The 14,156-nt window shown below is 49.1% G+C and overlaps 5 protein-coding genes across 5 annotated transcripts; 3 read left to right on the forward strand and 2 right to left on the reverse strand.

Annotated features, from left to right (window-relative positions):
• Window positions 1-58: 58 nt before the first annotated feature.
• Window positions 59-1,515, reverse strand: EDB82DRAFT_522097 (Inosine/uridine-preferring nucleoside hydrolase domain-containing protein; the record flags this gene model as incomplete). The annotated part of the gene is made up of 4 exons (XM_025734865.1): window positions 59-1,041; window positions 1,100-1,269; window positions 1,321-1,423; window positions 1,476-1,515. 4 exons carry the CDS (start codon window positions 1,513-1,515, stop codon window positions 59-61), a joined length of 1,296 nt encoding a protein of 431 aa, XP_025587842.1.
• A 1,754-nt stretch (window positions 1,516-3,269) lies between these two features.
• EDB82DRAFT_108349 (uncharacterized protein) lies at window positions 3,270-5,207 on the forward strand. Its single transcript, XM_025734854.2, has one exon. It carries the CDS (start codon window positions 3,753-3,755, stop codon window positions 4,965-4,967), a length of 1,215 nt encoding a protein of 404 aa, XP_025587841.1. The 5' UTR covers window positions 3,270-3,752; the 3' UTR covers window positions 4,968-5,207.
• A 3,776-nt stretch (window positions 5,208-8,983) lies between these two features.
• Window positions 8,984-10,192, forward strand: EDB82DRAFT_472819 (uncharacterized protein; the record flags this gene model as incomplete). Its single annotated transcript, XM_025734843.1, has 1 exon — window positions 8,984-10,192. The coding sequence occupies one exon, from the start codon at window positions 8,984-8,986 to the stop codon at window positions 10,190-10,192; it is 1,209 nt and encodes a 402-aa protein (XP_025587840.1).
• Window positions 10,193-10,511: 319 nt separating this feature from the next.
• EDB82DRAFT_108392 (uncharacterized protein) lies at window positions 10,512-11,636 on the reverse strand. Its single transcript, XM_025734832.2, has one exon. It carries the CDS (start codon window positions 11,442-11,444, stop codon window positions 10,830-10,832), a length of 615 nt encoding a protein of 204 aa, XP_025587839.1. The 5' UTR covers window positions 11,445-11,636; the 3' UTR covers window positions 10,512-10,829.
• Window positions 11,637-11,676: 40 nt separating this feature from the next.
• Window positions 11,677-13,683, forward strand: EDB82DRAFT_492681 (uncharacterized protein). The gene has a single exon (XM_025734821.2). It carries the CDS (start codon window positions 11,805-11,807, stop codon window positions 13,473-13,475), a length of 1,671 nt encoding a protein of 556 aa, XP_025587838.1. The 5' UTR covers window positions 11,677-11,804; the 3' UTR covers window positions 13,476-13,683.
• Window positions 13,684-14,156: the final 473 nt, after the last annotated feature.

Below are 14,156 nucleotides of genomic sequence, written 5' to 3' on the forward strand. Positions count from 1 at the left end.
CGGGTACAATGAATTTATTTGAGTAGTTGAACTGACATAAGGTCGAGATTCTCGGATTCTATCCGAAGATTCGCTGCATGAGCACTTCCTTGAAGATATCGTGACCAGGAGAGTCAATAAGCCGGTTAAGGCGGTTGCCCTTGAGCACACTCAACCAGGCGTGGTCATCGCCAGGCACCTCATCCAGAGTCAGGATTTGAGGGTCCTCACTGGGGTTAGCCGAGAGAGCAACCGCAGCCTCGGCGGGCTTCTTCCTGAACCTACGATCAGTTACGTGCATTCCGTGTGTCCATTGACCACTCGTCTCTACACGGATATCCTCGAGTTTCTCAGGAGTCTTCCACTTGAGATCATCTCGAGTCAACATATACCAGACCGTTATAGGATCGTGAAGAGACAGGCCGGGCTCGTTTTCATCTCCCTCCATCTCCTCGATCTTCTTGAACGAGCCTGTGACAAAGTGTGATACCCACCTGGCAAGAGGGCTGCCAGCCTCAACGTGAGCCTGAATGTTTTCCTTGAAGTAATTCTTGCCAATCAGGTGGGGCGTTGTGATATCGAGAGGGCAAAGGGTGAGCTTAAGTTGGCGGGAAAGTTTCTCGGGGTATGCCTTTAGTGTTGAGAGCTCCTTGGGAATAATAGGCATCGTGGAGCTTGGCTTCAAAGAAGTCAGTGCATAGACTCGCGCAGCGGCCACAGCATCGGCGTAGCAGTTGAACTCTGCAACAGGAGTGCAGTTGCCCTCCACATTGACAGCTCCGCCCATGACGACGAGTTCCTTCACACGGAGGAAAGTCTCGGGGTCTTCTGCAGCTGCCAGGGCAACATTTGTGAGAGGGCCGACTGCCAGGATGGAAACAGTATCGGCGGGGTTCTCCTTTAGAATTCGAAGAATCTCCTGGTGAGATGGAGCCTTGGAAGGTGTAAAGAGAGAGGAGTGTTCACCCCCCGCGGCACCATCACCGAATACGCCTTTCCAGGTATCGGCTGGAGACAAATCTGGATGAGCCTCATGAACGTTATGCAAGCCATCAATTCCATCTATGGATTTACCGCATCAGTTTGTGAGAAAGAAGCCCAAGGAAGCGTGAAAACTTACGGAAGTAGTCGGCCATCAACTCCTCGTCGCAGAGAGGATGCTCAGGGCCAACAGCCACGATGGGCTTGTTTGCCTTCATGGCACCAAAGCCTTCAGGCTTGCCTGTAGACTTCCTCCATTCGAGCTCCTTCTCAATTACGTGAAAGGCAGATACCACGTTACGAAGGCAGCTGGCCAAGTTGTTAGCAACGGTATAATAGCATAAGTATGTGTATGCTCACCTCTGCAGAGGAACGTTTCCGTATGTGACAGATACCAGAAGAACCTCGAGCTCCTCGGGCTTGGCACTGAGAGCGAGAAGCAAAGCTAGGATATCATCGACACCTTGCAAACATTAGTTTATAATACCAGAGTTGATGCTTCGATGAGGACATACCAGGATCGGTATCGATAATAATCTTCTGTTTTGGGGCCATCTTCAAACTTGGAACGGAAATGTTAACTTCAGTAGCGACCCAGGTAGACAATGGTAATCATACCGGTAAACGATATGGAGTAAGTATGAGTTTTTAAAGAACCCTTTTCTTGAGCTGATAGGAGAATCAGATCGAGAATCAAACTCTATATATGAGCTCAAAATTATGAGTCAAGATGGAGAAACAGAACCAAAGTTCTTGTTCACACACGCTCCAACGCATTTCCCCTCTTCAGTTTTGGGCAGGTGGGGTGTTAGTCTGCTGAGATAAGCTTGAGGTTGAACCTGAGCTGCCTATCTCAGGAAGGTTGGTTGGTGTTCAGCTAATAGAGACATGAATGGTTATCAGCTTTCATTAGTTTGGCTACCATTTGCTGTACGACACTCAGAATAGAGTAGCAACACAAGAATGCTGAGTTTGCGTGTTTTTAAGCTCCAGGTTAGGTTCCATGCAGCTGTCATGAGGTATTGTGCAACCTTGAACCAGCTCTGGTATCCAATCAAAAAACTCCGGTAAACATTCAAAGTTGTTGTGGGGGTTGGTTATACAAGGACGTAAGCGCAGCTTATGTATTATTCGATCGAACCTGGTGAGTTTCCATTGCGATCTTGTTGGGTAAAAATTGGCATTGCGCCTGAGACCAACTGTTACATAGAGAATACTTGGTATTGTGTTATTTCTACTTGGCAGTCCTCACTTCTCAGGGTATGAGATATTGGGCAAACTCATCAGCCTTGGCCGATACAGTATCAGATAAGAGGCAGTTATTGTAGTAGATCTCTGTCTCATTCATAGTATCCGTGAACCCTTTTGTATGACTACTGATTACCATCGTCTTGTTCCCGTCTCTGTTGTTAGATTTCTAATGATACTTGGGCACGTTTTGGAATTGTGTACATATTCGAGGTCGAACCTTTAATTACGTTCTCTGATGCACTTTACAAGGAGACAAGAGGTGTACCAATTGATAATCCGTGGCTATTAATGCACTCAAATTCCATGATCCATGAAAGAAGACATCCCTCGGAATACAACGTACTCGGCTTATAGTAAGCCTCCGCTCCGTGGCTTCACCAAATTTGATTGCTGTCTACGGCAGGAACTACCAGATATTTGCCCCACTCCCGCTCTCTAGATATTGCTTCTCTTTGAACATTGTATTGATTGCTGGAATTCCAGACAATTTAATAGGCAGGAGTGCTGTCGTGTCCCTACATACACTTCCAATTGCCTTCCAATTGAAAGCCAAATTCACCCCACTCATTGCCATTTGATTTCTGGCTTCTTCGCCTCAACCTCTGTCGTCCCCAACCCAATTTAGGTGGTGTACCTTGCAGTGGAAGGAGCTTGTCATGATACTGAAAGCTCAACTCAACCACCCGTCAATTGGATACTGTACTTAGGTAATATGAACTTATTGTTTTCACCTTCTACCAGAGTCTCTTCCTTCATCTCTTTCCCATAACGCACAACTTTTCTCCTTTTCAAAACATTATGGGAAATTGATGTCTTCTCTAAAAAGCCCATCAATAAATAAGTCCTCACCCTGAAGTACCTCACCTCAAATCCATAGCCCTAGAGCTACTTCATCTCCCCCACTTGAAACTTCGAGCTCCCCCGGCTTAGCTATTTGCACACTGTCCACTACCTTGGCGTCGGGTGCTCAGCGGATTCCCATCACCTCCCCTGCAGTCGGAACCAATTCGTCTATCCCGCGACCCTTCCTCGCCTCAGGTAGCTCAAAAACGACTGGCTGACTGACTTCAAGCCACCTGGTGTTTTCTCTGTTTGATTTGCGCCAAACTCATCAATTCTTTCCAACTGACTTCCTTCATCTACCCCTATCCTTCAATTTTCTTTTCCCATCGTCAGTTTTTCTTCTGATACTCTTCATTCATCCCAACCTGATCCTTTACTGCTGGCATTCCCCTCGTGCGGCGATTGGTTGATTGCTCGCTTAGGACAATCTGGCCTTATAATTGCGACAACCCCTACTTGGCTTGATCTCCCACCCACTCTCAGTCCACCTTCTCCCAAATACACATAGCAATTGCCTCGATTTGCTTGGTTGATTGAGGAAGACGAAGAGTAACCGTTCCACCGACCAGCCGCTGTGCTCAACATCGCACGCGTATTCTACTAAATCCCGAACCCCGAGCTGCGCCTTGAAGCTCGTACGAAGCTTGAAGCAAATCTACAATCATTATTGCAGAGCCCGTCCACGTTCTTCCTACATCATGCCGGACAGCATTTTCTATACCTTTACGGCCTATGCCACCCTGATTGGCGTCGGCTATGTCATTTATCATGTGTCCACCCAAAAGGCTCGGGCTCAGGCCAAAGGTCAAATCAAACCTGCCAAGACCGTACAGCCAGAGACACGTAAAGAAGATCGAAAGAAGAAGCAGCGCCAGGAGGCCTTCGCAACAGAGGCCCAAGGATCCTCTAAGAAGCCCAAGGCTGAGCCAGACACTAGTGCTTGGTCGAGTAGTGTCAAGGAGAAAGATGAAAACATCGACAACCGCGAGTTCGCCAGGCAGCTCGCAAAGGCCAAGGAGGGAACCAAGTTCGCTACCAAGTCTGATGCTGGCAAACAGCGAGAAAAGTCTGTGAAGCAATCTCGCGCCAACAAGGTTGCCAGTGCTACCGAAGAGAAGGAGTCAGCCCAGTCATCTACCACTGGTGCCGACGCCGACGATGACCAGTCTCCTGCCACCACCCCTGATGTAACACCCGCTGTCGCTGTCGCTGGCGATGTCTCCGATATGCTCGAGGCCGCCCCCGCTCGCCAAACCGTCCTTCGTGTGACCGATACCGAACCCAAGAAGCAGAACAAGAAGGCACCCAAGGCCGAGGCTCCTGTTGAGACCAAGAAGCAGCGCCAGAACCGCAAGAAGGCTGAGGCTGCCAAGGCTGCCCGTGAAGAGAACGAGAAGGAACGCAAGGCTCTCGAGGAGCAGCAACGCCGTGCCGCTCGTATTGCTGAGGGACGTGCTGCCAAGGATGGTTCGCAGTTCACTGCTGCCCAGGCCAAGTCGTCTGCCTGGAAGGAGGGAGCTCCCAAGGCTGCCAACGATGCCCCCGCCGCCCAGACCAATGGCTTTCACCAGCCTCTCGATACTTTCGAGAAGGCTCCCTCCACCTCCGCTGCTGCCCCCAAGGCCGACAACAAATGGATTGAGTCTCTTCCTTCTGAAGAGGAGCAGCTTCAGCAGCTCCAGAATGATGACGAATGGAGCACTGTTAAGACCAAGTCTAAGAAGGCTGCTAAGAGCGCCCCTTCAGCTGGCTCTGGCGACGAGGCTGCGGCCCGCCCCGCTGCCCAACCCAAGCAGCCTACCGGCCCTAACAAGGTCGCCCAGCCTTCTCAGTCCTTTGGTTCTTTCACAGCACTGACCACTAAGGATGATGGTGCTGATGAGGAGGAGGAAGAGGAAGAGTGGGATGTTTAAGCAACATTAACCTCAAGATTGATGCATAGTGTGTCTAAAAGGCATACAACCACATATTTCCCTTTAACCTGTTTGTAACTTGACATTTCTTTTTCATAACGGATTTAATCGCAACGATTTGGATTCGAACACGCTGTTTGCTATCCCAATATTTGACAGGGCATTGGCAGTGTTGTGCGACAGCACAAGCGTTCGTGGTTGGGAGTTCAGGTTTTGTGGTCAGTTTTCAGACCAAGCGAGGCACTTCAATCGAACGGTAGCTATCGGCAGAAAAAAACATGACGGGATATTCACATTATGGACGAAAAGCAAGAGATGTATGCTAGCCGTGGAATTAAGGAGAAGGGCCTTCGATTTAACGCCTAGATCATTGATCGACAGTCAATGTTTTTGGGAGAAAGCTGGGCTGTGTATTGATAGCTGTTTTGTTTGCAACAGTCGATCCCCCCAAAATGAGAAGCCAAATGACGAATAATTTGTTACGACTGAACTTTGGATGTGATTGGAAACGGGTGATGCTGCGTGTCTATCGTCGTGTAGTGATGTGTCCTTCCAAAGGCCAGACGCTGGGGCAAGGGAGTGAGTGGAAGTTGAAGTGGAAGCAGGGTTAAGGAGTTCATAAGGGAACGCAGAAAGAGCACATATTGAATGAAGGGGTTCAAGATGTGTTTATGGCGTGAGGAATGCAGAATGCAAGGCACTTGAACCAAAGAAGGGATCAAAGTAGGGGAAGAGAAGAGGGATGAGTGCATGCAGTTAGTCTAGTTATTGGATATAGCAACAGCTTCGGCAGCATATTGGGGATGGTAGCCTCTTCTGTTGAGTACAGTTTTGGTTCTAAGCTATCATGATGCTGATGTATTCACCGCTTTATGGCTATATGCGAGAGAATGTGTGCATGATGCCCATGTTCCATAACCATGATGCAGTCTGCAGTTGGACCTCACCAGACATGGATTTCGATAGACTCACGACTACTTGATTACCTGCCAAGGTAGATGTGCACGAGGACTACTAAGTTGCGTATCTGCGTTGGAAACCGGGCCATTGCATCTTGTGTCGATAGTAGAAAGCTACTAAGCGAGCATGTTTGTGGTTTATGCTTTGTGTGGTTCAGTGGTGAGAGACACAGCGTGTGATGAACATGTCTCATTCGTGTTCGGAGATGCCAAGCCGGGTGGAAAGGGAAAAAACGCATTGAGTTGGACCGAAGAAAGAGGGGGCCCGGCGCAACACATCGGGGAGGCGGATGCGGGGGACACGGAGAGACCCAATCAACGGATGAATCCATGACGAAAGACAAGAGAAATCATTGGAATAAACCGGCACATTTGAGAAGCTTTGAGTGATTTTGGTGAGTGGAGGTTGATGATGCTGCATGCAGTAGGTGATTTCTGCGGTGAGCAAACAAGCGAGAGGATTACTGATAGCTGGCTGTATATCAATTCGGTCTTATCAAGTTAAAGGTGAACAAGCCTGGGGTTATAAACAGTAACGACATCGCATGAACCGGCTATAGAATTCCGATCAACACTGATATCTGGCATGATGCGAATGCGCGGTGAAGGGCAAAGGACGTCACCAATAGCATCATCTCTGGTTGAATCGCCTTACTTGCTACGTTACGTGGGACTACTGCTAGATCAGAGCTTACTTTGATATGGTTTGTCTTGCTGCGTATGTACGGCGACTTGGCGGTTGAGAGTTTTCGTACCTAAGACTTTGGCTAATGCAGTAAGAAGCGTTGGCTAAAACAAATGTTACGAGCCTCTGTTTGTTTTAACGGTAGATGTTTGCTACTATAAATGATGGAAGATGACGGTAGCCAAGGTGATATGGTGCTATCGACCTTTAGTAGTATTCGGTCCTGAAGACAAATAGGTCTTGTCCGAGACCAAGCTATAACAACTCTCACTCTTTTCCTACTCTCTCAATTCAGATCAAATGGTTACATCCCTGCCCTGAAGAAGTCTCAGAAGGTCTGGGCCGCTGCACCCGCTCACACTCTCCACACCCACCCAGCTCCGACCAAGCGGGGGGTGGGTGATCAGGACGCACGACAGGACTTGGACTGGGACCAGCTTGGTACCTGGACTATTGGTGGAATAGTGGAATGGTTGGAAGTCCCCTGGTGTCCAGCCCCCCCTGTGATGTCTCGGTGATTCTTGTCAGAGAGGAGCGTAGTGCATTGATCCATGTGGTATCTGAAGAATAGCTGTTCTACGTAAACTACTGTTGCAGTGGGATTGTTTGTTTCGTCAAGTCTCAATCAATCAATGCATTGATTGATATTCATCTGTACGACATTGTTTCCTTGTCAATACACATAATAATAAGATGAGTTGCATAGTAATGCTACGTAGATGGGTTAGTTACACGATGATCCGTTACGACTCTGTTGAGATTCCCCTGTATATTTAATTACTCCAATCGCTAGCCAACCTCCCCCGTCTGGGCTCATCACCGACAGGAACCCTTGGCTGTCCCGCAGGTGGTTCTACTGCCTGCAGCAAAGTGTCCATTCCCCCAAAGCTAATAATTATGTTGGCTGCCTACTTTACCTTATTGATTCATCCGCATACGCCAAAACCTGCGCCATTTCATTTTTAGATGCCGATGGTGCTTTCTCATTCATCCTCATCACCGCCACCCAGATTGAGAAATTGAGGGGCATCCTTGTTCTCTCGGCAACCTTTTTTTACTAAGTACTTATTACCTTTCTAAAACCCATCCGAGCGAGCGGGCGGGCGAGCGAAGAGAGTTAGAGAGAGAAAGACGCGAAAGCAGCAGTCGTCATAAACCCTGCGTTACCCACATTTACATGAGATTGGGAATCTTCCTTCCTTGCTGCACCGTATCTTACTCTCTGCTCATATCTTATTATACGATTTGACCATTCCGTTTTCCCTCTCAATTTCTTGTTTGCTCTGCTCATCAAGTGCCCTGTGCGACCCTTAACTCTTTCTGGGAGACAGAGAGACTGCTCGTTGTCCCCGTTTTAACTATCACGCCGCACCTCTCTGTGAAACGTCTCGCTCGCGCCCCCTTTACCACCTTTACACAGCCCCTCTGGTTGATCACTGCTCAACAAAGGAAACAAGCGAGCCAAGAATTGAGATTACTACTGGAAGGACCGGATACAGTGGAAGAATTGTCTTGGACAATCTCTTTCTTTCACCACTTCACATTCCTGTCAAGCGTCAATCTTTGGGCCAAAAGGGCCCTAGACGACTTGCCAAGGTGTAAACGGCTAAGAAGGAATTGAATACCTCGACTTCTCGCAGATCAGAACCCCCGAGCAACCACCAACCTACTTCACTACTATTATAAGCCCCAAACGGCTGAGACGTTGGCTGTTCAGGAACGACGACAACTCTTCCTTCCAATATTAACTTCCAACGACCGGCCCCTTCGGTTTCAGCTCTACAGCACTTTTTTATTTTTATTTATTTTTACCATTGCGTCGCTCTAACTCCTACTTTACCACCTACCTACTGTACGCTACTGCTGCGACCGTCGCCTCCTACGCTATTCTGTGCTAAGCTGAGCTGCGCTGTTCCTCTTTGCGGACCATTCTGGCCACTGCTGGCGCTGGTCTAATCTGTAAAGGTCTCACGCCTCTTTTGCTCAAAAACCGTCACTCGTCTCAATTACACCGCAACCCTCGTTTCGTCTTTGCCGTCTCGTTTATTTGTTTCTTTTCTCTTTCTTTCTTTTTACCGGTTTCATTTCTATTCTCGGACTACCGACGTATTATCCCTTCAACTATACCTCGACTTGACTATCTGCCGACTATTAGTCTGCTCATTCTTGGGCTGGACCCCTTTCAAGCTGCTCCCTTACTCTATGCTACTGTGCCTTTTGGTGTAACGCCTCTTCTGTTGCTATTTATCCCCCCCCAGCTGTTTTCCTGATAATTGTCCTTGTTTCCTCGCGAGTATCATTCCCATTGTGAGCCAGTCAAGCCAAGCGACTCTTATGCCAGGTATACTATATACAAAGCGACGATCGCCAACATGTCTCTCCCTGTCGCACTTCAGTCTGTCGTCTTTTACGTTCTTGCCTGCACACCATGCGCTCAGGTCCGACATCGACAAAAAGCTCGCGAGCAACATAAGAGGGAGCGTGAGGAGAAGGCGAAAATAACGGGCGAGCAGCCAACAACCGCTTACCAACATCCATCACCTTTCAACACAAACCCTTATTGGCAAGAAGAGATTAGCATGGGACCAACATTACCGAAGAAATCAGCAAGCAAAAATTCCAGCCAGCGTGGTTTTGCCAGCCAGGGCGCCGGGAGCAGTGCGTTCAGTGTATCTGAACAGACGAACGGTGGAAGCCGCATGAACTTTGGCGCTAGCAACTCCGCCATTGCCGAAGACGATAGCCTCTCGGATGATTGGAACAAACGGCACGGATATCAGCGCGAGGACGAGGAACTATGGGGACAATGGGGTGGTCAAAAGTTCATGGACGCCATATCGAAAGCACGAGATTCGGCTGGACGATTAATCGAGTCTACTCTCGGTCTTGAGAAGGAGGTAACCGAACAACAACGACACGACTTCTACTTCCCCAAGAACCCGCCAGTCAACGAATACCACCCTCCTGTCGTCAGTAGCAAGGCCCCTTCACGAAACGCCCACCAATGGATGCTGCAACCCCCGCCGTCAGCCAAGGTCATGGAAGGCAAGGTGCCTGTTAGCCGAGCTGCAAGTTCGGGAAGCAAGTCGAGTGCTAGGACACTAGTTGGAGATGACACTCAGCTCAGCCGTCTTGTTCACGAGAAGCTTGTTATGGAGAAGTTGAGAAAGGAGTACGGTAACCCTACAGAAACCGAACTCATCGAATCTCTTTTCTCGAACCGAACGAACCAATCTCTCTCTATCCATCGCACTCGAAGCCTGTCTTTCGACACTTCCGACGACTCACTTGACAGTGGCTTTGCGAAGCGAAAGTCAAGACTTCGACCAGTTGCCGCACCACCAGGATACGATTCTTCAGATGATGATTCCGATTCTGACGTGCCCGCTCCTTTCTCACAAAGCGCCATGCACTCGAGCCCTCGCCGAAAGCACTCTGCCGCTCAACGTCCTAAGCTCGAGACTATCCAGAGCACGAGGTCGGCCACAAGGATGTCCTCGAAGCGATCCAAGCGACAAAGATCCACTCGATCAAAGAGGCTTTCAGGCGCCGCCTCCCCTGTTGGCGACGACACTGATTAACTCAAAACTGGGTGAAACAAAATCTCAAGCCACATTATTGAAGATATGAGCCCCCACGCTCGCATTATCTTGATGCAAGACCGTTTCTCATCCCACGCTAACAGTCTTGTTACTCCCTCAACCCTCGTCTCACATGTATTTTCTCATGTGTTTGTCTCCTTGAACATCACCCTTTCGGGTTTCTCAGTACATGTTTCAGTTTGGCTTTTTCTCGTCTATAAGCATTTATACGGGATTGGATTGGTCTTGTCTTTTTTTGTTCTAGCATTGGGTCGCATAGCACTTCGGCGCTGGAGCAGGTGGTTTATATGTTTACTTTTCTTTTGTCTCGTCCACACTAAAAGTGCGGCGACACGTGCCTTTCAATCGCCAAAAGGCGACAAGTCAACGCTTTCGCTACTTGTGGTAGCAACCAGAACATGCATTCTCAGCTGATCAAAAGCTGAGAAATATAAAAAATAGCAAAACTGGATTTGAAATCTCATCGCTTGTAGCCTCTGTGACTAGATAACCGTGGCCTGCCCCAAGCGTCTGGACAAAACGGCCTACTTTTGGGTATCCCACCATGATGTCTGTCCATTTACCAAACGCCAATCATGCATTATGTTTCGAGTGTTGCACGTCCCTTTTAATGTGCCTAGAGATGCATGCCCCCTTCGTCATCATCTGTACCCAAATCTCGCATTCGTTCCTCTAGCGCTCTTCGAAGCTGCTCATCATTCAAGCCTCCACCTTCTGGTCTTCCGGCCTCACGATCTAGGTGAACCTCGCCGTTTCGAATTGTCCCCGTCTGAAATGTGCCGTCGCTCCACGCATCGTGTCGACTCTCTGTGTTTGAGGCTGCGGCGTCCGTCTGTGCGTTTCCGTTTACAACAGCAGCAGCAGCAGCATCTTCGTCGTTCTTGCTCTCAGACTCATCGCGGTGCTGAAACTCTGTCCAGTTAAGACCACGCTCCTCCACCTCTACGCGGATAAGAGCGATTCGTTCGGCCATACGGTCAATGACACCTTCGTTCTCGCGGATGGCGTCGATGCAGTCTTGGTCAGGCGCTGAAGCTTCGCCGGAGGGGGTGGTTTCTGTACCCTCTGCGAAGGGCTTAAGCTGGTCGTTGGAGTATTGGAGGTGGGCGATTGAGTTACGGATCTCGAGGACTTTGAGATGTAGCATTCCGATGGATAGGTCTTTGAGAGCGGCGGCGAAGCGCGCGGGGGCGATGGGCCGTGTGTCGGCGGATGTAGTCGTAGACGACATGTTTGTAGTGGTGTAAGTATCGGGATATTCTTTAGAAGTGTTCACAAATTGTGATCCAACGTAAAAGAAGATATGGGTTGAAGCAGGATAGATGTTCGAAGTAGGTAGCTCCAACGAAGACCGCGGGGCAGTAATGGTGGGGGTGTAGGCTTCTTCCTGCGTAATGCGTGCGGTACGTACTTTTTGAGTCCGTCGATCTCAAACTGTTGCAACCAAAATTGTTGACCTCATGCGTCCAAAATTAATTCATGCACTGAGAACTCCCCATCACACCACCATTGTTCCCCTCACTTTGGTTTTTTTACTTATTATCGAGCCAGTGGCTCTCTAGAGCGCATTCTGCGCATTCATCCGCCCACAATGAGTCTATTCGCGTGCCCCAATTCATCGCGGGTGCTGCTGAGGTCTGCTCTTCAAAGAGCAGTCTCGAGGGCATCGTCATCGTCTGCGACCCAACAACCGTTTACACCAGCTCGATGGATCTCTGGACGTTCGTCTAATAACCGAAACGGTCTCTTATCGACTATCAATTGCCGAAGCAGCCCTTTCGGCAACAACCACACATCGTACGAGACCCGACGAACGATATTCTTCGACAAGACGATTCGAAATTATGAGGAACTGCCGAAGGATTACAGGGACCAAGCCGGTCTTCAATTCAGAAGCAAAGATTTGACGGAAGCCGAGGTAGTGAAAGTTTTTGGAAAGGGTATCAACGCAAAGAGGGCGAACCAATTGCTACGTATTCTCCATGGTCGTCGAGTTGCCGGTACTCTCGACGATCCAGCGTTTGCCGTTCATACAGCATCTTTCACCAAAGGTCAAATCGCAAAGGGACTCGAATACCTACGAAAGACAGTGTCCGTTGACGAAGTCATGAACGCAGGACTCCGGGCTGAGGATGAGCTAGCACAACTTGAGGCGGAAAAAGAGGCAGCGGAAAAGAAGAAGGCAAAGCCAGCTTCTAAGAAGAACAAGGGCGACAAAGGAGTCGAAGAGCCAGTTGCCCCAGTTTATAAGCCAGATCCTGTATACGGCCACAGCAAGCTCGACGAAATCCGAGCACGGAACGTGGCTAAGCGCAAGGCCCAGGAAGCTCTTGAGGAAGAGGCGCGCAAGGCAGCTGAGGCAAAAGGAGAAGTGAGCTCTGGCACTCTGGCCAACCTTGACCACAAGGCAGAGCGTCAGATTGCCAACCCCAAGATCGCCGAGTACTACAAGAACGCCCAGTCTGACCTGGAAGCTCCTGTTGAAGTCAGGAGTTGGGAGCGTATTCTTCCCTCTGCCACTCTTGTAGCTCTTGTTGTTGGATTCCTTGCTGCTGTTACTACCGTCTATGAAGAACCTGCCCCTCGGTACCGTGTTTTCCCTGATATCTCAACTGCGCATGCAACGCTTGGAGCTATTGTCGGAGTCAATGTGCTTGTCTGGGCGGCATGGAGGGCTCCTCCTCTGTGGAAGCTATTGAACCGCTACATGATCATAGCCATTGGTGCTGTGAAGCCTGTTACCATGTTCACTGCGCCTTACTCTCATCAGGGCATGCGTCACTTGGCACTCAACATGATCCCTTGCTTCGTTGTTGGTTCTGCTCTGCACGAGGACATTGGACGTGCCAACTTCCTTACTCTCTTCACGGCCTGTGGTGCGGTTGGTTTCGTAGGCAGTGTTGCTACCTATGCTATGCGAGGCATGCTGGGAGTTACTACTCTGGGCGCCTCTGCAGCAACGCTCGGTGTCTGCGCCGCGTTCTTCTGGGATCACCGTCTTGATGGATTCAAGTTCTTTGGTCTGCCCCAGGATGGTGTGCCAGGTATTATCTTCCTAGCGCTTGTGTGCGTGCCGCAGCTTGCCGCCTTTGGCAAGACGGTCAAATTGCAGATCGATATTGCGTCGCACTTGTTTGGTATCGCGACAGGAGTTCTGGGGATGGAACTCATCAACCGTAAGCGGGGGGACCGGTCTAGGAAGATAATCCCTATCGGACGTCCAGTGGTTCAACCTAGACATTCAACTCCGCGACCTAACTGAGGGGCTAAAGTTATATACTGATAAATGTACTACTATATGATACAAATGTTTGACCTAGCCTAGATTTATATGTACTATTAAACCAATCTACTACTTTTGAAGAGCCGCGGCTGCTTATTATATACCTTAACCTCAAGACATCTCAAAAATTAACTCTGGAAGCATAAGAGACGAAATTAGCAGGTCAGTTTATGATACTTAGACCAGACGTCTTAGGCTGTTTATTTTTGTACCCTAAGACTTAGGTGCGGTAAATTGAAATATGGGGTTACGCGCTAATCGCGTCAAGGCATCTGCACGAAAGCATGGATGACAGCATCCTTGTGGAGGTGGGTGGAGTTCAGGGCCCAACAGTAGAGTGTAGCGTCTCTCAGGCAACCGATGGATTGAGGAATATCGCTTGTGATGTCACGACGTGAATTGAATCTCTTTCCGTCTCTTCCGTTTCAGTTGAAAGCGTTTGCTTTTACTCATCGATAGCCTTGAATGGCTTAGTAGGTGTGGTTTGTGCTGTTGTTCTTTTACCGGGGTGTATGGTACACCTGGCAGAGCTAGATGCATACTACGTTCACATGGGTTGATCAGTCGGTCAGTTGTGCATGCTTGTGCATCTGTGCGTGGCTTGATAAAGCATTCTATAAACTTAATGAAATCACTCCACAGTCAGCGAGCTCATATTTG

The sequence above is a fragment of the Fusarium venenatum genome, assembly GCF_020744135.1.
Source record: "Fusarium venenatum strain MPI-CAGE-CH-0201 chromosome Unknown EDB82scaffold_1, whole genome shotgun sequence".
Lineage (NCBI taxonomy): Eukaryota > Fungi > Ascomycota > Sordariomycetes > Hypocreales > Nectriaceae > Fusarium > Fusarium venenatum.